The sequence below is a fragment of the Trachurus japonicus genome, chromosome 23, assembly GCF_045865225.1.
Source record: "Trachurus japonicus isolate A0001 chromosome 23, Traja_1.0".
NCBI lineage: Eukaryota > Metazoa > Chordata > Actinopteri > Carangiformes > Carangidae > Trachurus > Trachurus japonicus.
In genome coordinates, this window is record NC_140929.1 from 466,160 (window position 1) to 478,806 (window position 12,647).

A 12,647-nucleotide genomic window follows, 5' to 3' on the forward strand; every position below is an offset into this window, starting at 1 on the left:
ACTATTTTCTAGAAATGTTTCAACTTTTCTGTGAGAATTTGTACCACTTTTTTCCCAGAAATTTCTCTATAATCTTTCAAAAATGTGTGCCTAATTTAAATGTACATTGATTGTTTGTGTATTTCTGGTGTCCAATGGGGGTTCGTGGTCTAATTTGTGTCAATTTTGGGTCCTAGATATAAAAAAGTTTGAGAACCAGCGGTCTATGTGATACAAGTATGAACAGTTTACCACCTAAAAAGCAGAATACCCACTACACAACATTAGACTACACCACTGGACTGTGCCAAACTTCAGCTTCACAGAGTTAGTTAGCGTCAGGTCTGAACAGGTAGGACACACACACACACACACACACACACACACACCCCTCAGCCCATCTAGATCAGGTATCCCAGACAGCAGGTTTCAGCTTGTGCTTGATATAAGTAAAATAATGTTATATCAAAATGCAAAAAAAAAAAAAAAAAGAGGACAAAAAGCAAAAAGAAAAGATTATGATAAAGATTTTTATTTTTTATTTTTTATTCTGTGGGTAATGGGGGCGGGACTAGATAAGCTTTTGCATCTCCCGCTTTCCCTTTCGGCCATGTGTATTGTATTATTTGAACTAAGATGAAGTGTGATGATGATGATTTAAATTGACATGCCCGAAATAAACAAATTGATTGATTGATTGATTGATTCTCTGTTTCAGTGTGACTGTCCCTGAACGCCTCACTCTGCACCACTGTGACTCCGACGCCACAGGGTCCTGGTCCTGGTCCTGGTCCTGGTCCTGGTTCTGGTCCTGGTCCTGGTCCTGGTTCTGGTCCTGGTCCTGGTCCTGGTTCTGGTCCTGGTCCTGGTCCTGGTCCTGGCTTTGGTGGTCACAGGGTGATCAGAGCTCTAACATCTGACAAGACTGTGCAGTTCCTCTCCTGACCACTAGAGTGAGTCTCCAACAGTGAGTCTAAAATGTCCTTTACAGTTTGTTTTTTGACAATTGTTACTGTAAAACACAGATTTTTCACACTTCATTCACAAAACCTCTGGTTCTTTTTGCAAAACCAAACCATCACCTCAGAACAGTTTAACCTGTACTCAAAATTGAACAATGTTGTCAGATCTTGCACTAAGTGGTCAAAATAGAAACACTGCTGAGCTGTTATCACACACTACACTAGAAAATTTGTATTCGTCGTGTGACTGTGTGCACCGAACCGTGACCCCCGTACCGTGACGGCACGGGACGATTACATATACCGTTACACCCCTATTATTTTTTGATCCAGCCTGTTTAATTAGCTACATATAGCCTATCTACGAGGTTGCTGGTTTAACTCCCGGTAGATTCAATTCCTGCCACCTGGTAATACAGTGACTGTTATGTCAATTAAATTGAATCTTTTTCTTTATCTCTCTCAGAAACAGGCTGAACCTAAGTGTCACTAAAGAAGTCAGCCACCATGGGGAATGCACCATCAGAGAGCAACATGGGCGACCGGCTCAGGTGCTACAGGTGTGACACAGTCCTACCCCCGTGCACATCTTTCTCAGATCTCACCAGCTTCTACTATGAAGGGAGGGAAGTGTACATTTTCAATCAGGGACAGTACTACAGAGTAAAAGGTCGTGATACTGAGTACAAATGTGCAGACTGTTTTCATTCGGAAAAGAGAGATAAAGAGAAGAGACAGGGGAAAAAAAGGAAGGAAAAAAGACGAAGAGAGGCCAAGAAGACAATGGAAGAGAAACTTAAAGAGTCAGAACAGCAGGCGAAAGAGCAGCGAGAGGCTCGAGAGGAAGAGCAGATCCAAGCTGAACAGAGCAGGAGACGAGTCCTCGTCAGCCACCTGGACGAGGTCGATGAAGGACCAGATAAAGACCAGCTTCTGGAAACCATCTCATTGAAATGCAGCATCCCTGTGTCAGAGCTGAGTCTGGACCAGCTGACTGCCGACCAGCTGGAGAGCATCACAAGTGCACTGGAAGAGTTCCTGTTCAAGGATTGGCTCGATGATCCTCCATCACTCAGCACTCTGCAGCACACACAGGTGTTCATCACAGAGCTGTGTGTCATGTCCCTGGAGATCCCTGAGGGACTCTCCCTGCAAACCATGTCCAACCATGTGCAGTCACTGGTGGAAACCATCAGCCAATCAGCATGCAATGTTTCTGAGACTCTCCTGCTGACTCAAGCCCTGTACCTGAACCTGGTGCACCTCCTCAACACCCGCAACAGTGAAGACTCTGATGCAGTTCTCATCGCCAAACAATGGGCTGAGGGCGAACTCTCTGCTGATGACCTCTACGTGGTTGAGTTCCTCAGCACCCTCATGTCCTCGCTGCAGAGGGCAGTTGAAAGGGCCTCTGTGGTCATTTTGGATGCAGAGGTCCAGTGTTTGAAACTGCTGCTTTCCACACTCACATACCTGAATGGCAGAGAAAGCCATCTAGAACCCACGGAGATGCTTGTCCAACTGGTGGAATCGAACCATTGGACCTGCACAGAGGCAGTGACTCTGCTCAAAGCACTGTCAGAAAAATACCAAGATGATGCTCAAATAACAGAAGTGCTCATGATGATGCAAGTGTACAACATCTCACCAGAGTGGACAGACGACTCTGGACACTCCCTCATCCAGGCTCTTGACTCTATTGGCCCTGAGAGGTTCCTACCTGAATTTCTAAAGACTCTCAGGAAGCAAGATGAAAACAATCTGGATTCAATTCTAGAAGAACTAAAAATAACAAAGAATCTGGACGATTCTGTTGTTCAAATGATGAAAAACATTGTCATTGGTGTCCTACGGTATTCTGAAAATGCCCCAAAAGATGAACCCTTCCAGAAACATTCATTCAAAGGTGCAAACATGGATGAAAATGACATCCAGAACTCTGCGAATCAGCTCTGCAAAGCAGTTTGTAACACTAAACACTGGTGGCCCACAGCAGAACAGATCCTGGCATGGTGTGGCTGGTTTCTCCCTGTAATAAATGGGCCGGTACAGCAAGTTGGCATTGATGAAGACCCATGTGTGATTGCAATGTCAGTGGCCTCGCAGGTGTGCATGGGAAACAAAGTGGACATGGTACTGAACCCTGATGAAAACTCACATGAGAAAATAGAGGACTGGTCTGACTTCTATGAGCACCTTGGGATTTCTATCAAAGCAAACACAAAGAAAACAAATGCATCACAAAGAGATGTTTACAGTGCAGACATAGTGTACGGCACCATTGATGACTTTGTGTCTGATTACCTCCAATTTGGCTTAGAAGCCTTGGAAACTGGGAACTCACAGGGATTTATGATAGAAGAAGGAAGTCTCAGTGCATTCAACAATCTGGATCTGTCGAGGTTCAAGGAGAACGATGCCTTGATGTGCGCAGCAGAGATCCTGCAAAACCTTATGGGTAGTTTTCATAGGGAAGATGTGGAGCTGAGACACAGATTCATGAAGGCTCTTTTTCAAGCTCTCCACACTCAGCTCAACAAACACACAGACATGGGCAGTACCATCATAACCATCTTGAAAAGATGTACTGGAAAGGAACTGCCCACCAGCCAGGTCTACGTCCTGATGCTTCTGGAGAATCTTCTGACAGAGTTCACTGGAAAAGCAGAAGGTGAGAGAAACACAGCACTTCTGGGAGGCCGATTGTGTCTGGAGGGTTTACTTGACTGCACAGTGAAATTACAGACCTCAACGGAGCAAACCAAAGACCTCTTCCAGATGATGTCCAATATTGTTCGAGAAGGGCTTTGGTCACCAGCAGAAGGTTTAAACCTGCTTGGAACATTAACCGATCACCATCACGATAGAGACTGTGTCTCCATCATGAAGATTTTACATCTGATGCAAACATATCAGGTGTCTCCTCGGTGGACAGATGAGAAGAACCAGTCTCTCCTGATGCTTCTGACCACATCTGAAACTAAGAATCTGACTCAACATCTAGAGCAAAGTTTAAAAGGTGAGGAAGAAAAAAACATTGATTCTCTCTTTGTTGAAATACGGCAGATGAAAAACATTGATGAACAAACACTGCAGAAATCCGAGGCTGTGGTGACGGCTGTCAAGAACCTGATTGAATCAGGGGAGATCAAAAACCACACTGATGTGGATGAGGCCAGGTCTTGCAGTCAAAGCATGGATACAGAGGATCTTCAGCATGTCCTGGCAGTCTTATGCAACGCTGTGCACCTGAAAAATAAGTGGTTTCCCAGAGCCACTCAGATGATAAGCTGGTGCTTCCTGGCCTTGTCTGACAATGGAAAGCTATTGGAGATGGGAACGGGGGAGGGGAAATCTTGTGTCATTGCAATGTTTGCGGCTCTGCGAGCACTCAAAGGTGAAAAAGTAGACGTGGTGTCCAGCTCTTCCGTGTTATGTCAACGAGATGCTAAGGAATGGGAGGAGTTCTACTCCTACTTTGACATCACTGTCGACACAAACACGAATAAAATCGAAGACGAGGAGAGAAAAGAGTGCTACCAGAAGGACATTGTCTACGGGACGATCGAAGCCTTTGCAGCTGATCACCTCCGCCAAACATTTGAGATGAAGGACGTAAGACCTGGCCGAGGTTATCACTGCGTCATTATCGACGAAGTGGACTCACTGCTTTTGGATCAGGGAGTGCAGCTGACCTACCTCTCCAGTCCCATGGTCGCCATGCAGCACCTGAATACTCTCCTGGCCATGATCTGGGGCCACATCTGCCAGTACAGCTTTCTGTCCACAGGACACCAGACCTTTCTCCAGGGTCCCCCAGCTTCATTCTTCAAGGCCACCTTTGACTCTATTGAATCAGAGGAAATCAACGACCCCATGGATGTGCTGCATATTGCAGAGGATGCAAAGATTGTGCCAGAAGGATTTACAGATGACTTTTTTGAAAGCGCACAACAAGAACCTCTGAGTGCTCACACAAAACTGAAAACTGTGAGTCAGGATTCAATGGTACAGTTCTTTCATGAGATTGAGAACTATGTCCCCTATGGCTTCACTGTGTACACTATAGATGAGAATGGATCACTCTGCCTTACAAAATCCAGCCCATACACAAATCAGGAAGCTCCAGAACTCACATTTCTTGTTTTGGGGGAAGGCTTGTGTTGTCCTCTCTATGACTCTGAAGACGATCTTGTCAAGCCCATTGCAGAGTTCCTCTCAGGGAAGATTCAATACACACCATGCACTGACGATGAAAAGAAAATCAGCATCCCTGGATTCCTGAAAACTCTGATAGAGAAGAAAATGTCCTTGTGGGTGGAGAATGCCTTCCTGGCCAGTACACTGAAGCAAGGGCAGGAGTATGTCATAGAAAACGACAACATCTGTCCCGTAGACTTCAAATCCACTGGTATTGTACAAAGGAAGAAGAAGTGGGGTGATGGTCTGCAGCAGTTCCTTGAGCTCAAACACCAAATCAAACTGAGCACGATTTCAATAGTGACAAACTACATTTCTAACCTGTCCTTTTTTGGAAAATATGATGGGAAAATATATGGAACAACAGGGACGCTTGGGAGTGAAGCAGACATGCTGTTTCTGCAGGACATATATCCAACTCTCTCTGCCTGCAAAATGCCACCTTTCAACCGCAAGAAATTATTTGAGGTTCATGGTGTTCTGAAGACGTCAGTTGAAGAGTGGAAATCTGAAATGAAAGATGTGGTCATGGCTGAAATTTCCTCAAATTCATACAGAGAGGGAAGAGCAGCCCTGGTGATCTGTGAAACCATCAACACAGCAAAAGAGCTCCATGAAGAACTGAAAACAATCGTCCCAGGTCAAACCATCCTCTACTGCCGCAGTGATAAAGACAGTCTGAGCAGAATAGATGAAAAACTGAATCCTGGTGATGTCATTGTTGCTACAAACTTGGCTGGTCGTGGCACAAACATTAAAGTCTCTGACCAAGTGAACAACAATGGAGGATTATTTGTGATCCTCTCCTTCCTCTCTGACAACAGTAGAGTGGAACGTCAGGCATTTGGCCGAACTGCACGCCAAGGTAAACCTGGATCTGCACAGGTGATCACGACCACTAGTAAGATGCAGGACGTCTTCAGAACAGTGTCTACTCTGGATGAAGCAAAAGACACAAGGGACAAACTTTCAGCAGACAGGATAAATGACATGATGAACAATATCACTGAGATGAAACTCCGGGAGGACCTGTTTTCAGAGTACTGTGACACCCTTCAGAGAATTTACCGGCACATGGACAATGGCGAAACAGTTAATGTGGACATCATGAACGAGTACTGGGGTATTTGGTTACAAACCAATTCAGAAGAAATTGTGCAGTTGAAGGATAGTTACTTGAAGAATAACTTGAGATCTAATTTGGGGGATGCAAGAAGACTGGTTGAACAACAGAAATCACCAAGTTCTAGCATTTACCATTACATCAAGTTAGGCAATATCGAAATGGGTAAAAAACACTGGAGTAAGGCCATGGCGTTGTTTTCCAGAGCTATGGAACAAGATGGAAGTTGGGCAGCTATAGCTTATTACAGCCATGCATACTGCACTATAAAGAACAAAGGGGGAAATTACTTGGATGTTGCCATAAATGATCTTAAAGAAGCACAAAAGTCTCTGAAGTACCTCAGCGAGGAATGCATTATCTCCCTGCAGTTTTCAAAAATGTTCACTGTTGACTCAGCCGACAACAAAGAGCCAAACAGCCTTGAAAAGCAGTTAACAACCAAGTGCAACATGTTCAGTTACTTCGAGAAAAACATTTGTGAGGCTCTCCAAAAGCTGGAGGACATAAAAGCCAAAGACAGCGATGCAAGAGCCAATAGAGCAGCCATTATCACCCTGGTTTCGAGTGGAGATGATGATCTCCAAGCACAGGCCGACGATCTGTACAGTCGAGGTCTGCAATATGTCTATTCTGTGGAGGAGGAGCCTCGTTTCCCATGGGGGGCCCTGTCAGTGTTCTGTCTGGGAGTTTTGCAGATTGTTGCAGGGGCAGTGATCACTGCAGTAACATGTGGAGTATCAGCTCAAGTTGGCATTGGATTGATGGTGGAAGGAGTTTCAGACTGCTTCACTGGAGTGGAGTCAATGATAACAGGAGAGTTCAGTTGGAAAACATGGGCTATAGATAAAGCGATTTCCATTGCAGTGTCTGTCGTGTCGTTTGGAGTTGGAAAGGTGATTGCAAAGGGATACAAAGCCACTAAAGTTTTGGTTAAGGGGTTAGGCAAACAACTGAAGGCAATGCCAAAGTTAGTGTCCAAAGGGACCAAAAATATTATTAGCAAGACTACAACGGACAGTTTGAAAACTGGATTTAAAGAGTCTGCAAAAGAGCTGGGAAAAAACATTGTTTTCAAGGGACTTGAAAGGGCAGAGAAGGCAATACTGGACGAAATCCTGAAAGCCCTCAAGGAACAGGTGAAAAAGGGAATTACAGACAATGTGAAAGCCCAACTAGAAGCAGAGCGCTTTGTCAGATCAGTCAACTCTATTGTGTTCGCACACATTAATGATGACCAAAAGATCTCTGATGTCCTGGATGAAAAAGGAAAGAAAAGACTTCTGGCTATTTTCACAGAATTGAGCAAGTCTTCGTTAGAGCCGTTCTACACTGACCTCACCTGGCAACAGAAACTTAATGCAGCTCTCTTGAATGTGATAGATGAAGTTAAAGGTGGGACGTCAGACTTTACACGCCAGGTTCTAGTAGCCATCCAAACGTTTCACCTGACAGTACTGGCAACAGATGCCGTCCATGCAGTGGCCACACTCTCAGACAAGTTTTACGAAAACTTCTATGATGAGTTGAGTGAATTTCAAGAGGAAATGCCCTGGGAGAAGGAGGTGAAGGTCGACGAGCTGTCCAATGAAGAGCGCGAGTCACTGGAAGAATTCAGACAGGAATTAGCCAACAGCCTCAGTGCTTTGGTAGCTGACGCCTTGGTGGAAGTGTTTCATCAAAAGTTCTCCACTCACATTGTTTCCATTGTCCAATCCAAAGCAAATGATGTCATAGGCAAACATGTAACCAACCATGTAACCAAGCTCAAGAACACTGCCCAAACACTGAGAAAAGTCAAAGTTGGACCAAACGAGGGGCAGAAGCAGAATCTTGCTGCAGAGTCAGGAAAACGCTCAGAGTCGCATGCTGCAAAGATCAAGGACCCCAAAACAGCAGGCAGTGTGGTCGATCTCATGGTCTTGTCAGAATCCACCAACACTAAGATCGTCATCCTGAGAGAGAACGACAAAGGCAAGTTAAGCAAAATGCAGGAGATGAACTCAGACACTAAAGCTGCCAATCAGACCGTGACCCTGGTCTACAGACCAAAGGGTGTGGAACACCCAGACGGCCATTATGATGTGCGCATCAATAACAAGATAGTGAGAGTACAGACAGACAGCAAGAGCAGCATGTTTCATGCATTGGCACGAGGTATGAAACCAGGAGCCAGCGATGCAGACGTGGCCTTGGAAGCACGCCGCCTCCGAACTGAGGAGGCCAACGCTCTGCAAAAGAACCCCAGGCGATGGGAGTTGCTCATCAGGCGTAAACAGTGGACAAACACACTCAGAGGAGGGAGCTGGTACAATGTAGAGGGAGGTGGCCCAAGAAATGTCATAAAAGAAAACAGACGTATGTTTGAGAGAAAAGTCAATGGAGAAGAATTCAGCAGAAAATGGATCAGACAAAAGAGAAATGATGACCCAGAGAACACGCGAGTGACACTGAAGTGACTCTCAGGTAACGACACAAGTCCTTTTTTTAACAACTTTTTATTGTTTTGAAATGTTAACAATTACAGCAGTCAGACAACAATAATATACATTGCAATCAAAAAGAAAAGAAAAAGTAAGTGATAGAGGGAAAAAAGGGAACCTCATGGCGACCCCTCATAAATCTCTTGCAGGACATGAGAGACAAAAAATGAAAATTAGTACCAGCTCCAGCACTGTGCATTCTCATAGCTCCATATTTATTATGTCAATGTAAGTGTTAAGCCATTGAGGCTTAGTAACTGTATGTGGAGGTTTACTGACCACATGAGTCTTGTACAACAGCAGGGTCAGGTTGTATAGAGTCAGTAATAAAGACACAGTGTGATCTGAGTGTGTTTTGTGTTTGCAGTGGAGCACCAACCCCTGAGGTAAACCAGAGATCCACCACCATGAGGATCACCTGGAGGCTCACCTGACTGGACTTTCTTTATTATCTCTGACATAAACAGCAGCAAAGATTGTGATGTCAAAGTTTCTACTTTACTTTTAATGTTTCCATTTGTACTTTTTATATATTCAGTCATTTTAATCTTTCTTTTTTGCTTGCTCAAACATATTTTAGCAAAAAAAACAGCTACTTAGCATAATTACTTCAGATGTTGGATACCTTCACGGTCCACCAGGGGGCGATGTTTTATTTTCTTTAATATTCAATACATGTTACTTTAATGTTTTTAATCATTTGGTTTTTCTTTGTTGCTTGCTCAGATATGTTCGCAAAAAAACAGCATCAGTGACCACATGTCAATCAACTTTGTTAGATTAGATTAGAAAAACGGTATTGTATTTTTATTTTATTGCAAAAAATAATCTTTGGCGTGGCACATTAAAAGAAGACAGACATTCTTCAGACACGCTAAAAAAATGAAATAAAATCAGGCGTTCATACTGAAAAGAGGGGAAAACATACTCCATACTGCATATTGATTCAAGTGCTGACAAGGTGATCAGTTGTGTGGTGCTTTTGAATTGTTCAGTTTTTGTTGAGAAAGTTTATGGCTGTGGGAATAAATTAGTTCTTGTGAATGTTTTTCTCCTGATGGAGGAGCTGGAAGGACTCGTACGGGGGGTGGGCGGGGGCTTAGCTCTCTTTGTGACCACTTGGGTATGGAGTTCTGATAGTGGGGTTTGGGTTTGGCCTGTTATTTTACTTGCTTGTTTGATGATCTGAGAGAGCTTCGACTTGATTTTTACTGAGATGAGTGTGGACCAGGATGTGATGATGAAGGTCAGGACAGATTCAATCACTGACTTTGTTTTTCAGTAATTTTCTTCATCTTTGTATTTTACTATTTGTATTTGTGCAGAATAAACCTAAGTAGATCTACTATGATCTACTGAAAAGACAAATTCCCTTTCCTCTGTGTGTGTGTGTGATTCAAACTGACTGTGGTAGATTCAGACAGAAGTCTGATCCTCAGACTCTGTGGCTGCAGCTTCTAAGAAGATGAGACAGGTGACAGCAGGTAACATGATGACATCACCAATGGGTCAGGGTGGGGGGGTTATGCTGCGTTCGAGACAAGTCAGAACTCAGATCTTTCCCAGTTGAAAAGTTCGGGTTCTGACTTAAAAGCATTCGCTTTTAAGATGCACCACGCCAGAATAACCAAAAACATGGCGGACGGGGACAATGTTTGCATTCAAAGTGCTTCATGTAATCACATTTTAATGTATTTTTTAGCATTTAAATGCATTTGAATTTATGTTTTGGTGACGTGGTTCTGCAGGGCTGCAGATTGTTGTGTGACGTCAGACAACTGATTTTGGAAGAAGTCAGGGTAGATTTTTTTCTTCCACCTCGCCATGTATTTTTTAGCATTTAAATGCATTTTAATTTATGTGTTGTTATGTTTAGTTCAGTGTGCATAAAAAAAAGAGTCAACAAAGAGAAAGTAAACGTCTCATATGCACCTTTAAAATGTCGGATTAATGCTTCAGCATTAATGTATTTAGTGTGTCTGCCTTGATGCTAATTAGCACCGGGAGCTAGCGCTCCGACATTAGCTCGTATGCTAACGGTTAGCTCGTGTCGCTATTAGCATTAGCGATTTAGCATTTAACATTTAAAATCGGTTGCTCACCGATGCGTTTCTCCTCCAACTGCACTCACGCAGGTCCTGGTCATCCGGGGGATCTTCTCCAACTGTTTTCTCCGTGTTTTTTATTGTTTCACCGTCCAAAAGTGTGTTTTTCGTGACTCGTGTCGACTCGTGTTCAATGCAGCTTGCTCTCTTCCTTCTAGCAGCTTCAAGAGGAAGTGAACCTGCTCCGATCGGGTGGGAGCTTCTCCTCCGATTGGATGAAAGATCGGCTTCTCCACCCAGCTCTTTCAAACTAAAACTCCACGTAACTTTTTTGTTACAGTTCTATTTCTCTTTTTAAGTGAATATCTGTTTTTTTTTAATCATTAACCAAACATTATATTTAATTAATCTATTTTTCCACTATGAATTTCACTGTTTTTAATTCAAACATCTTGGTTTTTAATATACAATGAACTCATTTAGGCTACTGCTTTTAACTCAATTATGTCTGTTTTTTTTTATACACAATGAAATATTTTAATTACACATTTTTAACCTGGGTTACACTGACTGTGTTGTAAATTCCTAAAGTTAAGCAACAAGTGGGGGGTTTAGGGACACATCCGTTGAGTGTTGCAGCCTGATGGTTTTATTACCTCTGTGAGCTCATCTTATGGCTGGGACTGAAACAACCAGAGTATAAGAAGGAGCTGCATCCTCTGCTCAGTGGACACAAGGCTGAGCTACTGGACGGCCGTGTGGTTCTGTGTTGTGTCCCGTTCCTGCCTTATACCTCTCTATAGGGAATCAAATCAATGCACATTGAAAGTAGAGAGAAAGTAGTCCCCATAGAGAAACCCACTGAGGCAGGGGTGCCGATCCGATGTCAGGATTCGGGGGGACACAAAAGTGATTTCTTTTTTTTTTGGAAGTGACCAGATTTTAACCGCCAGTGGGCCGATTTTGATGGATTTCAAAATCTGGTCACTTCCGGTTTAGACAGCCATTTTGAATTTTGAAAATGTCAGAAATGGATTCAGCATCATCAATAACCCCTAAAACCACTCCAATATTGCCCAGATCAGCCAAGTCAATTTTGTTGAAATATTGCCCATATATGCAATTATGCTAATTTATGTTAATTATGTCAATTATGCTAATTGTCCAATATATATAAGTTAGCATCCGACAGTTTCTGAATACTAGGGACCCATACTATATATTTCTAACATAAAACTTTGGGGCACTCAACATTTCCGGGTACTCATTGTTGGCAATTTGCGTCGTAGTGGAGGAGACCAGAGATGGGATGTGGAGTCAGAAATATTTTTGTCAAATATTATTTGTTCCACCTGAAATGGTGGAACAAATAAAAAGTGTTTTTTATAGTATTTTCTGTGGTGGCCCTGAAGTGCAAAACACAACGGCAAATCACACAACAACGGCAAAAGAGAAAACACAACACAAACAGAGAAAACACAACGGCAAAAGAGAAAACACAACACAAACAGAGAAAACACAACGGCAAAAGAGAAAACACAACACAAAAAGAGAAAACACAACACAAAAAGAGAAAACACAACGGCAAAAGAGAAAACACAACACAAAAAGAGAAAACACAACGGCAAATCAGAAAACACAACCACAAATTACTAAACAACGGCAAATCAGAAAACACAAAAGCAAAAGAGAAAACACAACACAGAAAGAGAAAACACAACGACATTAACCAAACCGGAAAAGGTAGGTACCCTCGGGCTGGTTTAGGCAAAGACGGTTGGTTTAGGCGTGTGAAGGGAGTGGTTAAGGTTAGGGTAAGATGCAGGGATAGGCTTAGCCTTGCAGAGGCAGCCAA

The 12,647-nt window shown here is 43.2% G+C and overlaps 1 protein-coding gene across 1 annotated transcript; it reads left to right on the plus strand.

The window, feature by feature from the left end:
- Window positions 1-1,394: 1,394 nt before the first annotated feature.
- LOC146962225 (uncharacterized) lies at window positions 1,395-8,723 on the plus strand. Its single transcript, XM_085769913.1, has one exon. It carries the CDS (start codon window positions 1,449-1,451, stop codon window positions 8,721-8,723), a length of 7,275 nt encoding a protein of 2,424 aa, XP_085626039.1. The 5' UTR covers window positions 1,395-1,448.
- Window positions 8,724-12,647: the final 3,924 nt, after the last annotated feature.